At 39.6% G+C, this 16972-nt stretch overlaps 2 protein-coding genes across 2 annotated transcripts; both read left to right on the plus strand.

The window, feature by feature from the left end:
* The first annotated feature begins 4392 nt into the window (after window positions 1–4392).
* Window positions 4393–5871, plus strand: her8.2 (hairy-related 8.2). Its single transcript, XM_069897861.1, has 4 exons — window positions 4393–4504; window positions 4603–4698; window positions 4832–4910; window positions 5146–5871. Exons 1-4 carry the CDS (start codon window positions 4442–4444, stop codon window positions 5616–5618), a joined length of 711 nt encoding a protein of 236 aa, XP_069753962.1. The 5' UTR covers window positions 4393–4441; the 3' UTR covers window positions 5619–5871.
* A 7159-nt stretch (window positions 5872–13030) lies between these two features.
* On the plus strand, window positions 13031–15998 carry her13 (hairy-related 13). Its single transcript, XM_069896651.1, has 4 exons — window positions 13031–13225; window positions 13322–13408; window positions 13501–13582; window positions 13717–15998. The coding sequence occupies exons 1-4, from the start codon at window positions 13145–13147 to the stop codon at window positions 14169–14171; spliced, it is 705 nt and encodes a 234-aa protein (XP_069752752.1). The 5' UTR covers window positions 13031–13144; the 3' UTR covers window positions 14172–15998.
* The last annotated feature ends 974 nt before the right edge of the window (window positions 15999–16972 follow it).

A 16972-nucleotide genomic window follows, 5' to 3' on the forward strand; every position in this document is an offset into this window, starting at 1 on the left:
AATTAAAACAGTGGTTTTCAAACTTTTTTTCTTTCCACTCACACACCACTTTAAGTAATTCCTATGCCATAGGCGCTCTGTGATTAGTAAGGGGTATGTGAGTGGAAATAAAAAAGTTTGAAAGCCACTGCATGTGTTTCTGTATGCTACTATTTTTTTTTGTGTCAGTTGAAGCAAGAGTATCTAATCTATCGTTAAATCCGTGATGAGGATTTCCCGTTGTGAAAAATCTAGTATATTTTCATTTCTTTTCCAATTATTTTTTTTAATTCAAGTACTCACATTTATAGATGTAATTTTGACATCACTTCAATGACATTTATGCACGCAGGCTCTCAAAAAGGCCCTTTACTTATGACCAGATCATTTGTAAATTGATATTTATTGACCTATAGATTTTCTTCTCAGCGCCCAGAATAAAGCCACGGGTTTTTCTCCAAGTAGCACACGAAAAAAAGTGGAGGAGATGATTTCCTACCAGGGAATGAGAGAAGTCCTGAGTTAGGAATGACAATGTGTTCATTGTCATTTGGGTTTGCAATTTTAAATGTGTTTGTAAACCCAAAAAGAAAGTATTCCAAATGAATGCAAAAGTGGAGACTCCAGCAACGAATTCAACATCAAGTCGACAGAGTAGTTCTCTCCCTCTAATCGTGATGTTCAGTCTTGCGCCGGCCGTTGTGGTACCTAAACGAGATCCAATCCATTGGAAATGAGCGTTAACCCGTTTGGAAATGACCTGCAGTGTACCCTTGAGCGTGGGAAGGATTTTGAACAATGTCGGGTCATGACACTCCCCTGCCGTCGAAGTCGGGAGTTGGTGACTGTTGCCTGCATGGCCTTTTAACGCACATTTTACGTGGGAATGGCTCGTCCCCGCTGCAACAGATGGGAAGGGCGGATAGTTTGAAAGCATTGGGTCAGAATGAACCCAACTTACCCTGAATATGCTGACTTCAAAAGAATTTGGAGTTTTTTTAAAGCAGATGCAGGAGATACGTTGGAGTTGCAGAATAACAGGATCAGCACATGTTAAGAGACGTCTTAACCTGCACATTCGGCCGCTGAGGAGGGAAATCGCAAAGTATTTGTGCACAAAAATATCAACAATTCCTCATAAGGGGTGGTACAAAACTGGAACGCCCTCTCTCCTCAAATTGTTTAACTGCTAGCTCGTTGGAATTTTCAAGAACGATATTTGTCTGGGATCGGGGGTGAGGGGAGTGTGTGCCATAAAAGTTGAGGTGCAAATCAACCGTGAGGTTTATCAACAGGCACGATGGGCCGAACGGACTTCTCCTGTCCTTACAGTCTCAGCTCAGTCGATACTCGAGGAAACACGTGTGCCGAGAACCTTTGAATCGAGGGGAAAATAATTGAATACAATATTTCGATTTGAATAAGTGGATTATTTGAGTTAATGCAAAAATGTTGCAGTCTGGACCTGGAGTGGGGCATATGCGTCTTAGTTGCCATAGCGATTGAACTTCTGTCACGCCATCAGAAAAGGATTCACCTTATGGTCTACATCCACTCTCTGCACCGCTCTGCCTCCACAGTTAATCTGGAAGGTTGTTAGGAAATATCGTGAAAGGAGGTTATTGTTCGGAAGAATTTCCCACGTTGGTTTCTGCGCCTGGCAGTCGCGTGTCTTAAGGCAAATAGAGCCGCTGTGGTGAATTCACGAAAAAAAAAGAGAGAAACGTTGCCCTGACATCTGCTTCAGGATCTTGCTTTAAAAAAGACAAGGGAGATTTACAATCCTGTGAATCGTCAGGCCAACATTATGTTCTATGGAGCTGCACCTGTTGAAGGAAGTCACGAATGTGGAATTGGCGTTTAATTTTAGATCATGTTGCAGGTTTGGGATTCAATTCCACTGGGGTTGATGCCCATCAGATTCAAAATATATTCGAACCGTGCACGGTTCAGTTCCTTCTTACACTAATCGACTTGCATGAGTTATGAAATCACAAATCATTCTCCAGTTCCACCCACACACACACATGCAGAATGTAATGTTAAAATCTCTTAGAAAGTATTATAGTACGCGAGTTTAAATCATTTTCTGTATTGGTAATGGACAAAGACAATGGTTGGAATTAACAGCAAATTGCACCCTGTAACACGTCGAATATGAGAGCTTCGGTGTGTGTGGTTTTTTTTTTAACGGCCAAGATGCAGATCAAAATAGAAGGTGAAACCTGCGTCTGTGGCCGTGAGTGGCGTTGTCTGTCTACGGTTAGAACAGACATCTGACAACTGCTGGTTGTGGGAGCTTGCTGTGCGGAAACTGACCGCTGCTTTTTCTAACTTTCAGCATTAATTACACTTCAAGAAGCTCTTCATCGGTGTAAAACGCTCTGAGATATCCCGAGGTGCTACGTTTTATCAGTATTCTGCAAGAATGGTGCGATGGTTATTTAATATATGGTACAATCATTTTTATTGTTAGAAACCTTTCTTTAAACTCTTGAGCATCACTTTACTACAAGGATATAAAAACGATGGTTTAGAGGAGGGCACTTTTCCTGCATTCGACATGATCATGTACCAAAGTGAAACAGTTTTGGGTGGATTTTTTCCTTACAGCAGGTTACCAATGATGTATTCCCACAAAATCCAGATGTATTTTCACTGGGGAATATACAAGGGACGAGACTTAAATTAAAATTATCAACATATCAAGAGGAATGTGTTAAAATTGCATTAGCAGTGGCAAGAAAATATATTGCAACTACTGGGAAATCAGATTTCTATTTGGGTCTGGAAAGATGGAATGCGGAAAATCAGAGTTGCATTCCTTTAGAGAAAATTACATAGAATTTGAGAAATAAATATAGTATATATTTGCAAATATGGAACCTGTGCATGCATATATTAGGTACAAATATGCCATGTAATGGTCTTCTTCCTTTTCCTCGAACCTTGTCGAGATTCTTTTTAAAATGAATATATGGAAAATTGGTTAATGTTTTACATATTTCATCGTGCACCTCAGAGCAATCCGAGAAGTTTTACTTTTTGTCTTTGAGGTTAGAATTACTGTTTTTTTGGGGGGGAGGGGCGTTGGAGGACAATAGGAGTTAGGTTGGGGGGGGGGAATTATAAATACATGTGTTATAATTTCTGAATTATATTGTTATATTAACTAAATAGTTAAAAAGGAAATAAAAACGACACCTCATCAAATAAAAGAATGGTCCTTAAAATAACAAAAAATGAAACATTATTATATAATTAAAAGCCACCCGTTGATTTGCTTCCATTTCACCCGGGCCCTGTTTAATGAGTTGTTCTCAGAATCGGAGAACTCTGAAAGACTTCGGAAGGAACGTGTCTGCAAGCGCGGGCTCTTGGTACAGAACGAGACACACATCCAATCTCTAACATAAACGGGCGTCGACCGGAGCATCGAAACAAGAGGTCTGTTTGTCAATATGCGGCATGATCCAGCAACCAGTGAGAAAATTAACTGGAATTAAAAAGCCTGATTCAGGCAAAAGTCACAAAAATTTTTAAAAACTGCACTTTTACAACAACACAAATACCCAGTTGAAGTCTTTCCTGTACCTATCTCCATTTCACTCTCTATTCAGTTAACAATTATTTGGGTAATGAATCATTCAAAAAGTGAATGTATTTCTTTTCAAGAATGAGCTGAAGAAATTGGATCGCGCGTTAGAACTAAATCATCCCGCCTTTCCACAAAACGCCACAGCCTTACCTGTTGTGAACTAACAATAGGTCATACATTAATTGTTACAAATGTGAAAGGTGTGAATTTCAAAATGGTCCTCTCTATTGTTAAAATGAAATGCATTAATTCTTTCAAACGCACTCTACAGTAAACTTCAAGAAAATGCAAATAATACGGCAGTGTATTCCGTTACATAATGAACAGAGAACACTGTGACAAAGTAACAAGGAAAACGATCCAAGCTTCAATAAGAACACGAACCAACAGCTGTGAATGGGACAGGGCGGATTCATTTCGTGTTTTTGTGGTTACAAAATTGACACCATTCTTCGCAAAGAAAGGGGACGGAGTTCCCAGGTGTAACTGGAGTAACACCATGCTTTTTCTCACCACTAACCAAATCCATGGGAATGTAGAGAGAAGCAGTTCGAACTGCTTGGAGTGCTGAGGGAAAGATAAGATTCGGCTGGAAGAGATTCCTGGCCTCGGCCATCTGTCGCTCTTTGGGCGGTCAGGCTGGCCATTGAGCGAGAGCACTGAGCTGTCACTGGTGATTGATGGACACTCGCCTCTGGCCGCGACCCCAAGTGTGGGAAAGTGGCTGAGCGGAGGAACTCACGCATTCACATGCTAATTCGTGGATATAAATAGAAGATCGTCAGAGAGCTCGGAGCCATCGCAGCCTCAGTCTGAAACCAGCGAGCATCTTGCAACAAATCGCTCTTCCTGATCGGTAGAAACATGACTGCCACAACCTTCAGCAACAACGCGGAAAAGCTCTCCAATGCCAAAGAGGAGCGCAAGGTAAGAAAGTGTGATCAGCAAAGTTGGTTTTGGAAGCGCGAAAATAATGCTGCTCTGAGGGTTTCCGCACGCTTACTCTGTGCACTCCTGTCCTGCAGTTAAGAAAACCTCTCATCGAAAGAAAACGCCGGGAACGGATCAACAACTGCCTCGACCAACTGAAAGAAACAGTGGTCAGCGCCTTTCGCCTCGATGTAAGTGGAGTACCGTCATTTGCTCGAGTTTTTTTATACCCCCGCACTGAATGCATGCTCTCTGCAGATTCTTATTTAAGTTGAATGCAAACCCAGCATAATAACCTTATTTTCTTTTTTGGTGTGTGTCTAGCAGTCAAAACTGGAAAAAGCAGATATCCTCGAAATGACAGTGAAACATCTTCAGAATGTTCAGAACAGCAGGATAATGGGTGAGTTTCGGATCAACGTTATAATGAGTAATGGAAGAATAACAATGACACAAAACGGTTTTACGAAGAAACGTTAAAATTTAATGTGTTCAATGTGGTCTTGAGTAATCTTGTGGTAATTAAGTTCTTTAATGTATTCTCGCGTTTAAAATTGACAACAGGATTACAGCGAGGAAATAGAAAGATGCAGCTGATTTTTCTTCTATTTATATGCTTATTTCTCGTTTTGTTTTAGCCGATACTAAAATTGGACTCGAAGCTCAGCAGAGATATAGTGCGGGTTACATCCAATGTATGCATGAAGTGCACAACCTGCTGTTAACCTGCGACTGGATGGACAAAACTGTAGGGGCGCGCTTGTTGAACCACTTACTCAAGTCGCTGCCTCGATCCAGTGAAGATTCTCGCCAGTCCAGCCTGAAGGCACCTGCCGCAAGCCTCCAAACCTCAAAGAGTCAGCCTCCATCGAAGACCCAAGGGAACATTCCTTCAGGCCACGCTGCTTCTTCGGGTGCTCTGGATCCATCTCCTGACCGACATTCCAATCTTGGGTTTAAAGTATGCGGAAAAAACATCGAGCCCTTTTCAAATCCTTCTGCAAATCTTCACTTACCTGCCAGCTCTCCTACCCAACAACATCTCCAAGAAGACTTGGCTTTAATGCATAATTGTCCGGTTGCATCTTCAGGCGTGTGGAGACCTTGGTGAAGAGATTGCGTGGCTTTACTAAAGATTAGACTGTCCTTATGTATCTCATAGATATGCTTCTCGAAACACTGCTGGGCAAAAAAAAAGTGTCCCTTATGTGTGCTAAAATCAGGGTACTTCACGCTGAAGGGTGCTTATTCGTAGCCTGTATTGTAGAAGGCGTTTACATTGTTGTATTCAATGAAATACATCTAATTTATTTGATAGAATGCTTGCGAGCTTATTACTTTCTCATGTTATGTTTATATTTCAATTAACGACTTATTAATAAACACTGAAAATCACTGTCTCGTTCTACTTGTCTATGGTTGCGTTATTTTTTTTACCGGCAGAGAATTATGATCTTTTAAGTACTTGCCGTGTTGCTCAAACATATTAAAGTTACAAAGCTAATTTACGTCGATGCATCTATGAATTAACTTGAGTGCTCTTGTATATGGCGTACTCATTTCCAATGATTTCAGAAATAGTTCGAAATAAAACGTAGATCGAAAGGTGACAGAGATATTTATGACAGTCTGTGGCCGAAAGAAAAGGCACAAAACAGGTTAGTTCAAACACGGAACGGGTAATATCGAAGGAAAAGCAAAGGAACCGATTGTTACTCAAGAAGCAAACATCAGAGAGGTGTTGGTGGAGACTTCACAAGTTTCCCCAAACCTCAGCGTAAATTGTTGTGTTTCTCTGATCTCTGGAGAGCGAAAGCTGTCACTTTTAACACTTTGCTCTTATCTGAAACGCAGTTTCCCACGGTCTTCAGGGGACTAACAGTCGAGCCATAAAACAAATCAGCGGTGAGTGTCTTTGCGATGGCGAGCCCTATTTTTGCATTCGATTACAGCTGAGCGCTTCCATGCATCAAGCCAGACTTGGAATTAGCCCCAGATCAGCAGTTAGTTCACAAAGGCAGTTAGCATAACGCTATTACAATGCCAGTGACATGGGTTCGAATCCGGCGCTGTCTGTTAAGTTCTCCCCGAGTTTGTGTGGGATTCCTTCGGGTGCTCTGGTATCCTCCAAAACCTACCGGAGTCGTGGGTGAATTGGGGTATTTGGACGTCGCGGGCTGGAAAGGCCTGTTACTGTCCTGAATGTCAATTAAAAAAAAATACTGTGCACTAAAATAAATAAAAATGAATAACTCGGTGCCGGTCCCATGACCATACACGGCGGGCAGCCGCAGAGACCGCGTAGCATGATGAGATTTATGATCAACGGGGTGTTCCTCGGAACGGGGCCGGCTCCAACAATGTTTTAAGGGCTGGGTTAACAATGCAAAGTGTGAGAGCTCGCCTGATGGTGTACGTGAAACAGCCACAGAAACGTTTCGCTGACCTCTTTCAATAATTCACAATCGTTGAGAAATTGAGTAAAATTGTTGTTTTCCTAGATTCACTGCATTTCCTTAAATGATTTTTGCCATGAAATTGACGCACAGAGAGCCTAAACTGTAAACTCCAGTCCTGGAACTAGAGGAAATATTTACCTAATTAAAACAATCTTCAGCCACAAAATAATTGTGCTTTATTACTTAATGTTAACTACAAAGGAAGCCCTTGAAAAGAGAGTTACATCAGGTAATATCACTTTCACAGAACAATTGATTACATGGAGTAGGAAACATGCAAAACAAATTTGAAATATTTCTATTTAAAACTAAAAAATGCAAATTCAAATAGTTGTATTTATGGGGTGCCTTGATAAACTTACCATATCTCAAACCAATTAAGTGCAGTCACTGTTGTAAAATAGGAAAATGATGTAAAATGCACAGCCAGTCTGCATTCACCTGTTACTGCTCAACCACAATCACCCTCTGTACTTAGCTGAGTGGGATATGGAAACGTAATGTCCCTCCACGCCTTCAAGGGTAGTGATAGCTCAACAATGACATCAGCCCTATCCCCAGAACACCTCTCAACAGGCTTTATTGGAAGGCAAAACTCAAGCAAGGCTTTTGCTTCTGTCAATGGACTTAAACAGTACCATATTTGGATGACTGACATTTCATTTACAAAATAAAATGATAGTTCAAACAAAGATGAGTTAAACAACCTGAAAACAGAAATAATGAAACAAGATTAAATAAAGCAAAATAACATTTAAAAAGCTTACATTTATATTTCTTGGTCTAACCAGTTGTCATCCTTGAAGGGGAACTCGTCAATGTAACATTGGGAATATTCATCAAAATACAGCCCACCACCAGATTGCATGTGGAGTCCAGTCATGGAGCATAGATGCATATATTTCATGGCACCCTTCTTGGATTTAGTGAATCAATGAAAGTCTGGGGCTTTTATTGGAATGATCATGTCTGTGGTTCTCCTTAAAAATCTCCACCCCTGGGAAAGCTCTGTCCAGTGATAATGATAGCCAATTCTAATGATGTTGGTTGGAGTCATGTTTGAGGTATGTGCTTTCATATTTGCTTTTTAAATGAGAACGCACAAATATTTTTCTAATAAAGCCACCAATCAAGAAGGTTTGATTTATCCGATTGATCTGACCAATATTTTAATGCAAATGATAAATATTAGTGTTTCATGTTCTTGATCAAAAATTGAATTCCAAACAATTATCAAAAACATATGGTTAACAAAATTAACTTTAATTTCTAATTTCTAATTGTGTCTAGCATAATTCAAGATTTTTCTTTTAATATTCACATAAATACAAATTGAAATAAATATCTATCATAATATGAATTATTATTTCAAAACATTTATTTTTCTTTTATTGATTTGGATTTTAGGATTGCACACAATTTAGGGTTGTGGTTATACAAAATATATCTTAAATGTTTGATATCAAAATACAAAGCTCAAACATAAAATAATCGACAAAATGAATGTTAATCTACTTTACTCAGTTAAATTTTTTGCTAGTTAAATTACAAGCACAAAAAGTGAGAGGAAAAATAGATACAATCTTTTGGTGTTATCACAGTTCCAAAAAAAAATGTTCTGGTTTAATTTGTAATTAATAATTAGAAAAATAGCCATCAATCTGTGGGTGTGAGGTGAACTCAACCTTAACCATTATCACACGCTATTTAGAATACTGTTATGGATGCTGAAATGACAACATATTCTAAATTCAGAGAAGTATAGCAATGGTTTATCTCTCTTCATGCACAATGGAATCACAAGAAAGCCACGTGGTCCCTTGTGTCCCAAACTGCAACCATTTCGATTCTCCTCTTATGCCATTCCTTCCACTTTCACCCCTTTAAAATGCTCATCCAAGAATCTTTGAAACGTGATTGGGTTTCTGTCTCCACTGCACTTTCCAGGTTTTTAGAAAATCGAGGGGCCATATGGAAGGAACAGTTTCTCTCTTCCTAGAGAAAAAAAAACTAATGCAAATAAATGAGGCTAACTGTTGACAAGAGCCTGAGATTTCATAGTCTGAGTAGATAGTGCATGGCCTTTCAAAACTCTCTCAAAGGTGCAAAAAAACCAAGCAGTTAGGAAAATGGAAAAGGCAAGTTATTTTTTTCCCCATTATTTAAGAAAGGTGGGAAACAAAAACGGTTTATCAAACAATATTATTGGTGGAATCCTTTTCTGAGGAAATAGTAGTCCAATGTTTTGTAAACTGCAGTGTAATCAAGGAAAGACAACCAATGAGAAATTGGTGACATTTTAAAATCCTTGAAAGAACAAGTACCTTTCCAAAAAGTGTTTGAGAAGGTGCAAAATAAATGGTAACTAACTGCACAAGACCACATAGCATTGAGGACAATTTACCACCATGGATAGAGAATCAGCTAACCAATAGGAAACAGAAAGTCAGGATAAGATGCGTCATCTTTAGAGTTAAAAAAAAACTTTAACTGGAAGGGGCCACAAAAAATGAGTGCTTGGGGCTTGGCCATTTACCACTTACATTAATAACTTAGATGAACGGCCACGTCTACCAAACCAAGATGAGAGGCAAATCGTAAGGAGGACACAGAGGGTCTGCAAAAGATTATGAATAGGTTAAAAATGGAAAATAGAGTATAATGTGACTATTTAAACCTATGCACATGGGCACAATAGAAAAGCAGAGAGGTCTGAATGAACATTGGGGCGGCACGGTTAGCGTAACACTTTATAGCGCCGGCGACCATTCTTCAGGGTGCTTTGATTTCTTCCCATATTCCAAAAGCATTCAGGTAAGTAGGTTAATCAGTCACTCGTTACCAAAGTGCTGAACCATTGACTCCCGATTAAACAATGGCCCAATTTTAAATTTCCCATCTTTGTTTTCCTTGAAACTAGCTTCCACTCTAAACTAGTGGTTTTCAAACCTTCTCTTTCCACTCATACCATAGATAGTCGATGTCGAGTATCCTTTGAGTAAAGGATTACTTAAAGTGGTATGTGAGTGGGAAAAAAAGGCTGAGAACCACTGATCTAGACCCAATTGTGACTGAAATATTTTGCTTGAGAAAAATTGTCCTTTGGAGAGATGAAACCGTGCACATTGCGAGTCAATTAGGCACGATTAAAACAATGGATTTCAAACTTTTTCACTCCACTCGTATAACACCGTACTAATCACAGAAAACCTACGGCATAGGGATTACTTTCGGTGGTATGTAAGTGGAAAGAAAAAAGTTTGAAAACCACTGCTGTAAACTATCCAATTCTCTGAGATACCAGCGCCCCTCAAATTCTGACCTCATAATAACTTTCCTGTTGGCAACGATCCTTTAGGAGCGCAGACACCAAGCTTTGACAATTTGGTTCCAGTATACCCCGCCTCCCCTCTGAGACAACTCCTTGTACCTTGCAAGTTTGACGACTATTTTGGCCATCTGTTCCTCCCGTCTCGAGATCAAATCTTGTTTCATAACCCTCACGTGAAGAACTCTGAGATTTCCTTTGCGTTGAAAGTACAATACGTATACAAAGTGGATTAATTCTTTCTAGATTTGGGGTCACTCTCAATTCATGTAAGACACTTCATGAACGAGGCTACTTCGAGAACTGCGCTGAATTATAAACTGCATCTCAGATTCTCTCACTTGTGTTGCACTTTTTAAAAGAAATCTTGAAGCAACCCTGAATGAGAGCAAAGTTTTGATAGATGGGCTAAATCTTTTGGTATATTTAGCTTATGATGTTTGTATACACTAAGTGAGTTAGTAGAGGCAGTCCATGGCCTTGGCCTTGCTCCGCACTTCCTACAGATTGTGCATGGCAGTGGTGGGCGTAAAACAATTGCTTGGTCAACGTCGCAATTGCAAACCTGCCTTGTCGCTGCTTTCTGACTGATCTTATGAAAACAATCTGTCCGCCACACGGAACTGCAACCGAAGATATTCCTTCACGTTTTACGTATGTTTTACGCCCGTGTTTCATCTATAAACAAACACAAAACAGTTCTTGTCTATAGGCATTTGACAGAACTTTTCAGTGACTGTCCAGTAACTCAACAATTAAAAAAAAATCAGGCAATTCTCAGAAGAAATCATTCCAACCCAAGATTCAGTATACAAATAGATTGACTAAACACCATGATCATCCTGCCATCTCCCCTCAGTGTTTGAAAACAGAACGAAACATTGGTCATTTAAAGGCACAAACTTGCAGATGCATTCAGCAAGCAACCCCCGAAACGTATTTGGTGGGAGGCACACAGTCTCCTCTATTATCAGAATTATTTTCCAGGCGAACCATTCTTGAATACTGATGAAATATATTGAAAACGAGAAGCGGGTACGCCTGCTCGCCCTAAACAAAAGATTTCAACGACAGCTGCAAGATCCGCTGACCAGGTTGCATAATGACTGAGCCCAATTACGTTCATGGCAAAGAGCCAATCTTTCCAAAGAGAAGAAGAAGAAAAAATAAAGTTTTGAATTGTAACCCTCATGGTGAATTGTGGAATTTATCTCATCACCAACTTCTTGAATTATAAACTGAACGTCCATAACCCTCCTAATCGCTTTGAGAGGTTTACAGTGTCTCTCCAAGCAATGTCTTATCGTGAACAATAACTCGCTTTTTGTTATCTGAGAATAATATTTACACAAAAAGCATCTCATATTTTCGGCACGTTAATCATCCTGATTCGGGGTATGATGTTAATGTTCATTTATTGGGGAGCCATGCATGTGAAACATATTCGGGTATAACCCTTCATTGTGTTTTTTCTTTCTATCTATACACACCGAGGTTGAGAAACGGACAAAGACATTCAACATGCAAAATGAACATGCACTTAAACGGTACACAGCAGGAAGGCATCATGCCACAGAAGCATGATATTCATTAAAATAGAACGGAAACTCTGCTCCCTTGGTATAGCGAGCTTTCAAAACTCACGAACCACTCGCCACGTCATAAACCGTAGCGTTAAGCAGAATGTGAGCGAATGCAAAGACATTTCTATTGTATTCCCGTAACTCGTATCTTTAAAAAAAACGTGGAGTCCTTTCCAAAGTATGCACAACACTTTTATTTGCTTCCTGGCGTGTTCTTTGAGGGCGGTGGGGGGAGATGCTGGACAATATTGTATGTTTACTGTTCCAATAAAACTGGATAGGTGATAGTTAAAAAGGGCTAATTTACATAATTGATCTGACAAGAGTGTAATCTTTAAAATAGAGGATAAATGACTTATGCTGATTGTCTCCACTTCGGCAGAAATCAGTGCAGACAGAGCGTTGGATGGAGAGCTGGAGTTTGGATATAATAAATGTCATCGACACGGCACTGAACGTAAGCAAATGAAACAAGAGCGAACACCTGTCGCTTTCTCCTTAGAGACTACTGGCTAATGCTCTCATTTGTTTCATTCTGGCGAGGAACTGCAGCTGCTAACTGTCAGCATCGTGTTACATTTCACCTACATAACCCAGAAATAGATTTTCCTCCAAACAATGATTGTTTCCCTTAAGTGTTATTAAAAGCAAACCAGCATTTACAGCAATCCAGTTATACATATTAAGCTGGAGAAAACGTTGTTGTGCGTTGATATTCAGTGTCTTAATTTTTTTTTTTAGAGACTTCACTGATGGGTAAAAACATAATAAACAATTTCTGTCTGAAGCTCCACCATCTTATCCAGTAAACAGCCAAGTCAATTGTTTCCCAATTGTCGTTCTGGGGAATTTGGCCTGCAATTTGATAGCTAACGTTGTGGAATGCGAGGACAGGATGGTGTTAATGTTGGGTTTTAAAAAAAAAATGTACAGTTCTGTTCGAATGGCATAACAAATAACTTTAAAAGTCCCATTTACTCACGTGGCTCGCCAGAGCCTGACAGCAGGCAGAGCGCAGTCCAGAGCCCCACACAAAGCGTCGCAGCCCCATTGGATCAGCGTCCTCGGGACGCGCCGCTCCCCGACCATTCAAATGCAAACGAGTGGGTATAAATAGAGAGGGTGCCAACGGCAGAGTACAGTGAATAAAAAGGAGATTGTACGCGTACCAGCTGCTCGCGAAACGTGCTTTTGGTGGGAGGATTTTGTTTGGTAATTTAAAAAAAGAAAAGACATATTTGGGAAGGTTGTTGGATTCCGAAACAATATGGCCCCAGCCTGCAAACCCAGCCAACCGGGATCTGTCAGGGATGAAGGGGACTTTTATGTAGTCAAAGAAGATCGGAAGGTAAGATCGTGCAATTAAAAGGGCAGGTTTCAATGCGCGTATAAAGAAAATGTCACTCCACTGCAGGCCTATCTCTCTCTCTCTGTGTGACTGCAGACTCGCAAGCCACTGATCGAGAAGAAGCGACGAGCCCGCATTAACGAGAGCTTGCAAGAACTGAGACTGATCCTGGCGGATACGGAAGTGAGTTTTAAGCTGTACTGATGGAAAACAAAGTCCTTCAGATTTCAGTGGGTTTTTTTTTTACAATTAAAAAATGTGCTAAATATTCTCAGCTGCAGTCGAAAATGGAGAATGCGGAGGTGCTGGAGATGACGGTGAAACGTGTCCAACACATACTTTGCAACAGAAATGTTGGTGAGTAGTTTATAAGGCAGAACTCAGTCAGAGGATTGGGAATCTATTGCAACTTGCATCATTGGGTGTGACTTTTAATGGAAATCGTTGTGATTTTAAAAAAAGGAAAATTCTCCCTTCGTTCCTCCTGACAGACAAGGACAGGTTTAACGAGGAAGCGAACGAGAGGTTTGCTGCTGGCTACATCCAGTGCATGCACGAGGTCCACACTTTCGTCTCAAACTGTCCAGGGATCGACTCGACAGACGCCGCCGATTTACTGAATCACCTCCTGGAGTCCATGCCGTTGAGCGAAGATCACTTTCAGGATTTACTGGGCGAATTAATGGCCGAAACCAGCTCCACTGTGTGGCCTGGACCCGAGGACGCGTGCCCCTTGCTGGCGTCTCCCGGAGGGAGAGACCAGCTCAGCTCCTCAGCCCCATCACCCGCGTCCACTGCCTCCAGCGATGATGTGTGCTCCGATCTGGATGATGCGGATTCGTCGCTTGCTGGACAGAGCCCCTTGTTGCAAGAGAAAGTCGATGACTGGAAGACAGAGAGCACCTCCCCAGCAGTGTACTCAAAGTCGGTCTGGAGGCCGTGGTAGGCGAATGGACTAGGAAGGAGCCTTCTTTGGGGCGGACATTGGTCTTGCGTTTAGGAGCCAGTAGCATGTCCTCACTGCCTTCAATGAACAGTATTGACCCCATAGCAAATGCAGTAATAATGATTTGAATGGGGAGATAATGGTTAAAAGAAACTGAACTAAAATAGCACTGGGAGTAATACAATACAATTGGCCAGTACCGTATGTTAAAGCTTAGCTATGTTAGATAGCCTGAATTTCTATTGGCATCTCTGGGTCAAGAGGTATTTGGGTTTCTTAGTAACAGAAAAGTGAAACAAAGCGCTTCTACAAAGCACATCATTTAACCTTTTTCATTGTGGAGGGGAAATAAAATCGTGCACACATGATTGAACATGTAAACACTAATTCTAATGATTTAAAATGTTATAATCCCTTAAAGGGATTGTTTTGAAGTTAGATTTACTGGCAACAGGGTCCACAGATTCTACCTTCAGTGAAGGAAGACTGAATTAGAATTGTGCAAAAAAAACACAAGGTTAGATGCATATGTTCGTCTTGATCCTAAGAGATGGTCTTTTGGAAACTTGTATGCTGATTTCCCCCATGCTTCTGTTCACGGTTACATTTGAAATGTTCTAGCACATTAATGGATGTTGTTTTTAATTGTGTGTTAATATCTGTCAGTGATGAGAGTTTGACCCTTTGCTGAGTTTTGTCATTTTTAAAAATAAACTTTTACCACTTTTGAGTGACTGTCTATTAAATCGCACCCTATCCCATCCTCCTACATCATTAAATGTAATAGAAGTTTAGTACTTCACAATTTATGTTAACAGAGCACCTTTTTAAACATTAAATGGTACTTTGCAATTTGTATATAGTTTGAGCACCTTTTTTTAAACATAAAGTCCCAAATGTTTCATAATATTTAGCACCAACTTCTGAAGGGAAATGTTAAGGCTTATGGTGAAACATCTTAATAAATAATAAATGTGTTGGGGGATATGACAAAGTTAGGGAGCAAATTTCCAGAAGTTTTTGGATTTAGTTTAATTAATGGGAGTGGTATCTTGTAATATGTATTCTTCACAGCATGTATTGGTTAAAATCTATGAAAGTAGAATTGCATTTCATGTGGCTCTCAAGACGAGCTGTTACATCAGAGCTATTGTATGATATCAAGGTGTGTGTATTCAAAATCAAATGAGCTCTCTATATGCTTTAATAAGTAACATATTCAACATTAACTGAATGTAACATGAATAAAAGTAATAAAGGAACTGAATACAAGAGATTCTAAGATCGATTATAACATTTCTTAAGTGCGTCCTTCAAGAACTATGTGATGTTCATTTAATGAAGCTTGAGTCAGAAAGAGAAAATAGAAGTATAATGTCATTTGTGCTAGTAGGCTGCAAAAATGTGTTGGATTAGCTGTGATGTATGTGACTTTTTGTGGAAGAAAGAATGTGGCAGGGAGCAATGGCATTGTTATTTTTGCCTCCATTCAACAATTTGGATGTGAATTACTATAAAACATGAGTCAACTCTACAGTCGGGCCCGAATCTTATTGCTGTATGTGTTAAAAATCAACTAATGTAACATTTTCCCAGAGATTATTTGATGTACGTTTGTAAGTGCAAGATTGTTAAAGCAAAGCTGTACTTCAAAGGTTTGGGAAGTTTGTTTTGACTAAACTTCAAACGTACTTCATTGGCTGTGAAGCACTTGGGATGACCAAAGGCATTACATGAATGCAAGCCAATTTCCTGGATTACTGATGTAATTTGTACAAATGTTATGTATGTTTGAATGCTCAGTGAAAAATAAAGAGTCGTACCTGCTTTTTTTTTTGTTGTCCATGAATTTAGCTCCAAGAATAGTTACTCCAAGATATTTTTCTGGGTGCTTTTGGTATGATTTGCAGTTGATAATCTGTTGTTTGCACATTTCACTTGAAAAATATCTTGGTAATCTGAGTAACTCCAGTTTTAGGGAAGAAAATCGGATTAATTAGAATGCAATGCAATACATATTTGTTCTAAACCAGACAGCATTTTAAATTAAAAAAATTTTTTTTGAAACTTGCATCTGATTTTATTACCATATAGTATACAAATATTATTCTCAGCAGCATTTGCTGGTTTGTTTGTTCCCCCCCCCCCCCCTTCCTCCTCAATATTGGATCTTTTGTACATTAAATATGTGAGATTAAGATCAAATTGCTTATCATGTACTTTATTTATTTCCACTTGGATCCTGAGATTGATCCACACTGATTTATCTGTAAAATACTCTTAGAAATAGATACTGAAATTAATGACCAAATTTGAAACAAATGTGTTAGGTCAGCTGGTGACACATGGGAGACTGAGTTTTGCTTTAGATTCCAGCATCTGCTGGAGGAACTCGATGGGAACTCAGCACCAATGGGAGAAAACACATAGTTGATATTTCAGACTGAAACCCTTTATTGACACCCAATAAAGTCTCGATAAAGGATTTTGGCCAGAAATATTGAAAGTCTCGATAAAGGGGCTTGGCCCAAAACGTCAAACATTTTTTTTCCCCCACTGCTGCTGAGTTCCTCCAGCAGATTATGTTTAGGTTAGATCAGCCTTCTGTGATCATCTCTTTCAACTTCCTGGCCAGATAAAATAAAACCAGCAAAAATTTACACAGCAAAAGTCATGAACAACATTGAGCAAAAATAATGTATTTCCACTTTTCCACTGACAACCCAGATGAAATCATGTAAATTCATTATTATTCATGATTTATTCCACATCCATCTTAAATGGTATTTACATTTATATTC

This window comes from Narcine bancroftii, chromosome 9, assembly GCF_036971445.1.
Source record: "Narcine bancroftii isolate sNarBan1 chromosome 9, sNarBan1.hap1, whole genome shotgun sequence".
In the NCBI taxonomy this organism is placed as follows: domain Eukaryota; kingdom Metazoa; phylum Chordata; class Chondrichthyes; order Torpediniformes; family Narcinidae; genus Narcine; species Narcine bancroftii.

Excerpts from the sequence above, each read along its gene's own strand:
- her8.2 (XM_069897861.1), top strand. The coding sequence starts at position 4,442 with ATGACTGCCACAACCTTCAGCAACAACGCGGAAAAGCTCTCCAATGCC. Across the intron at positions 4,699-4,831 it reads TCAGCGCCTTTCGCCTCGAT|CAGTCAAAACTGGAAAAAGC; the intron begins GTAAGTGGAGTA and ends GTGTGTGTCTAG. Across the intron at positions 4,911-5,145 it reads TCAGAACAGCAGGATAATGG|CCGATACTAAAATTGGACTC; the intron begins GTGAGTTTCGGA and ends GTTTTGTTTTAG.
- her13 (XM_069896651.1), top strand. The coding sequence starts at position 13,145 with ATGGCCCCAGCCTGCAAACCCAGCCAACCGGGATCTGTCAGGGATGAA. Across the intron at positions 13,226-13,321 it reads TAGTCAAAGAAGATCGGAAG|ACTCGCAAGCCACTGATCGA; the intron begins GTAAGATCGTGC and ends GTGTGACTGCAG. Across the intron at positions 13,583-13,716 it reads ACTTTGCAACAGAAATGTTG|ACAAGGACAGGTTTAACGAG; the intron begins GTGAGTAGTTTA and ends TCCTCCTGACAG.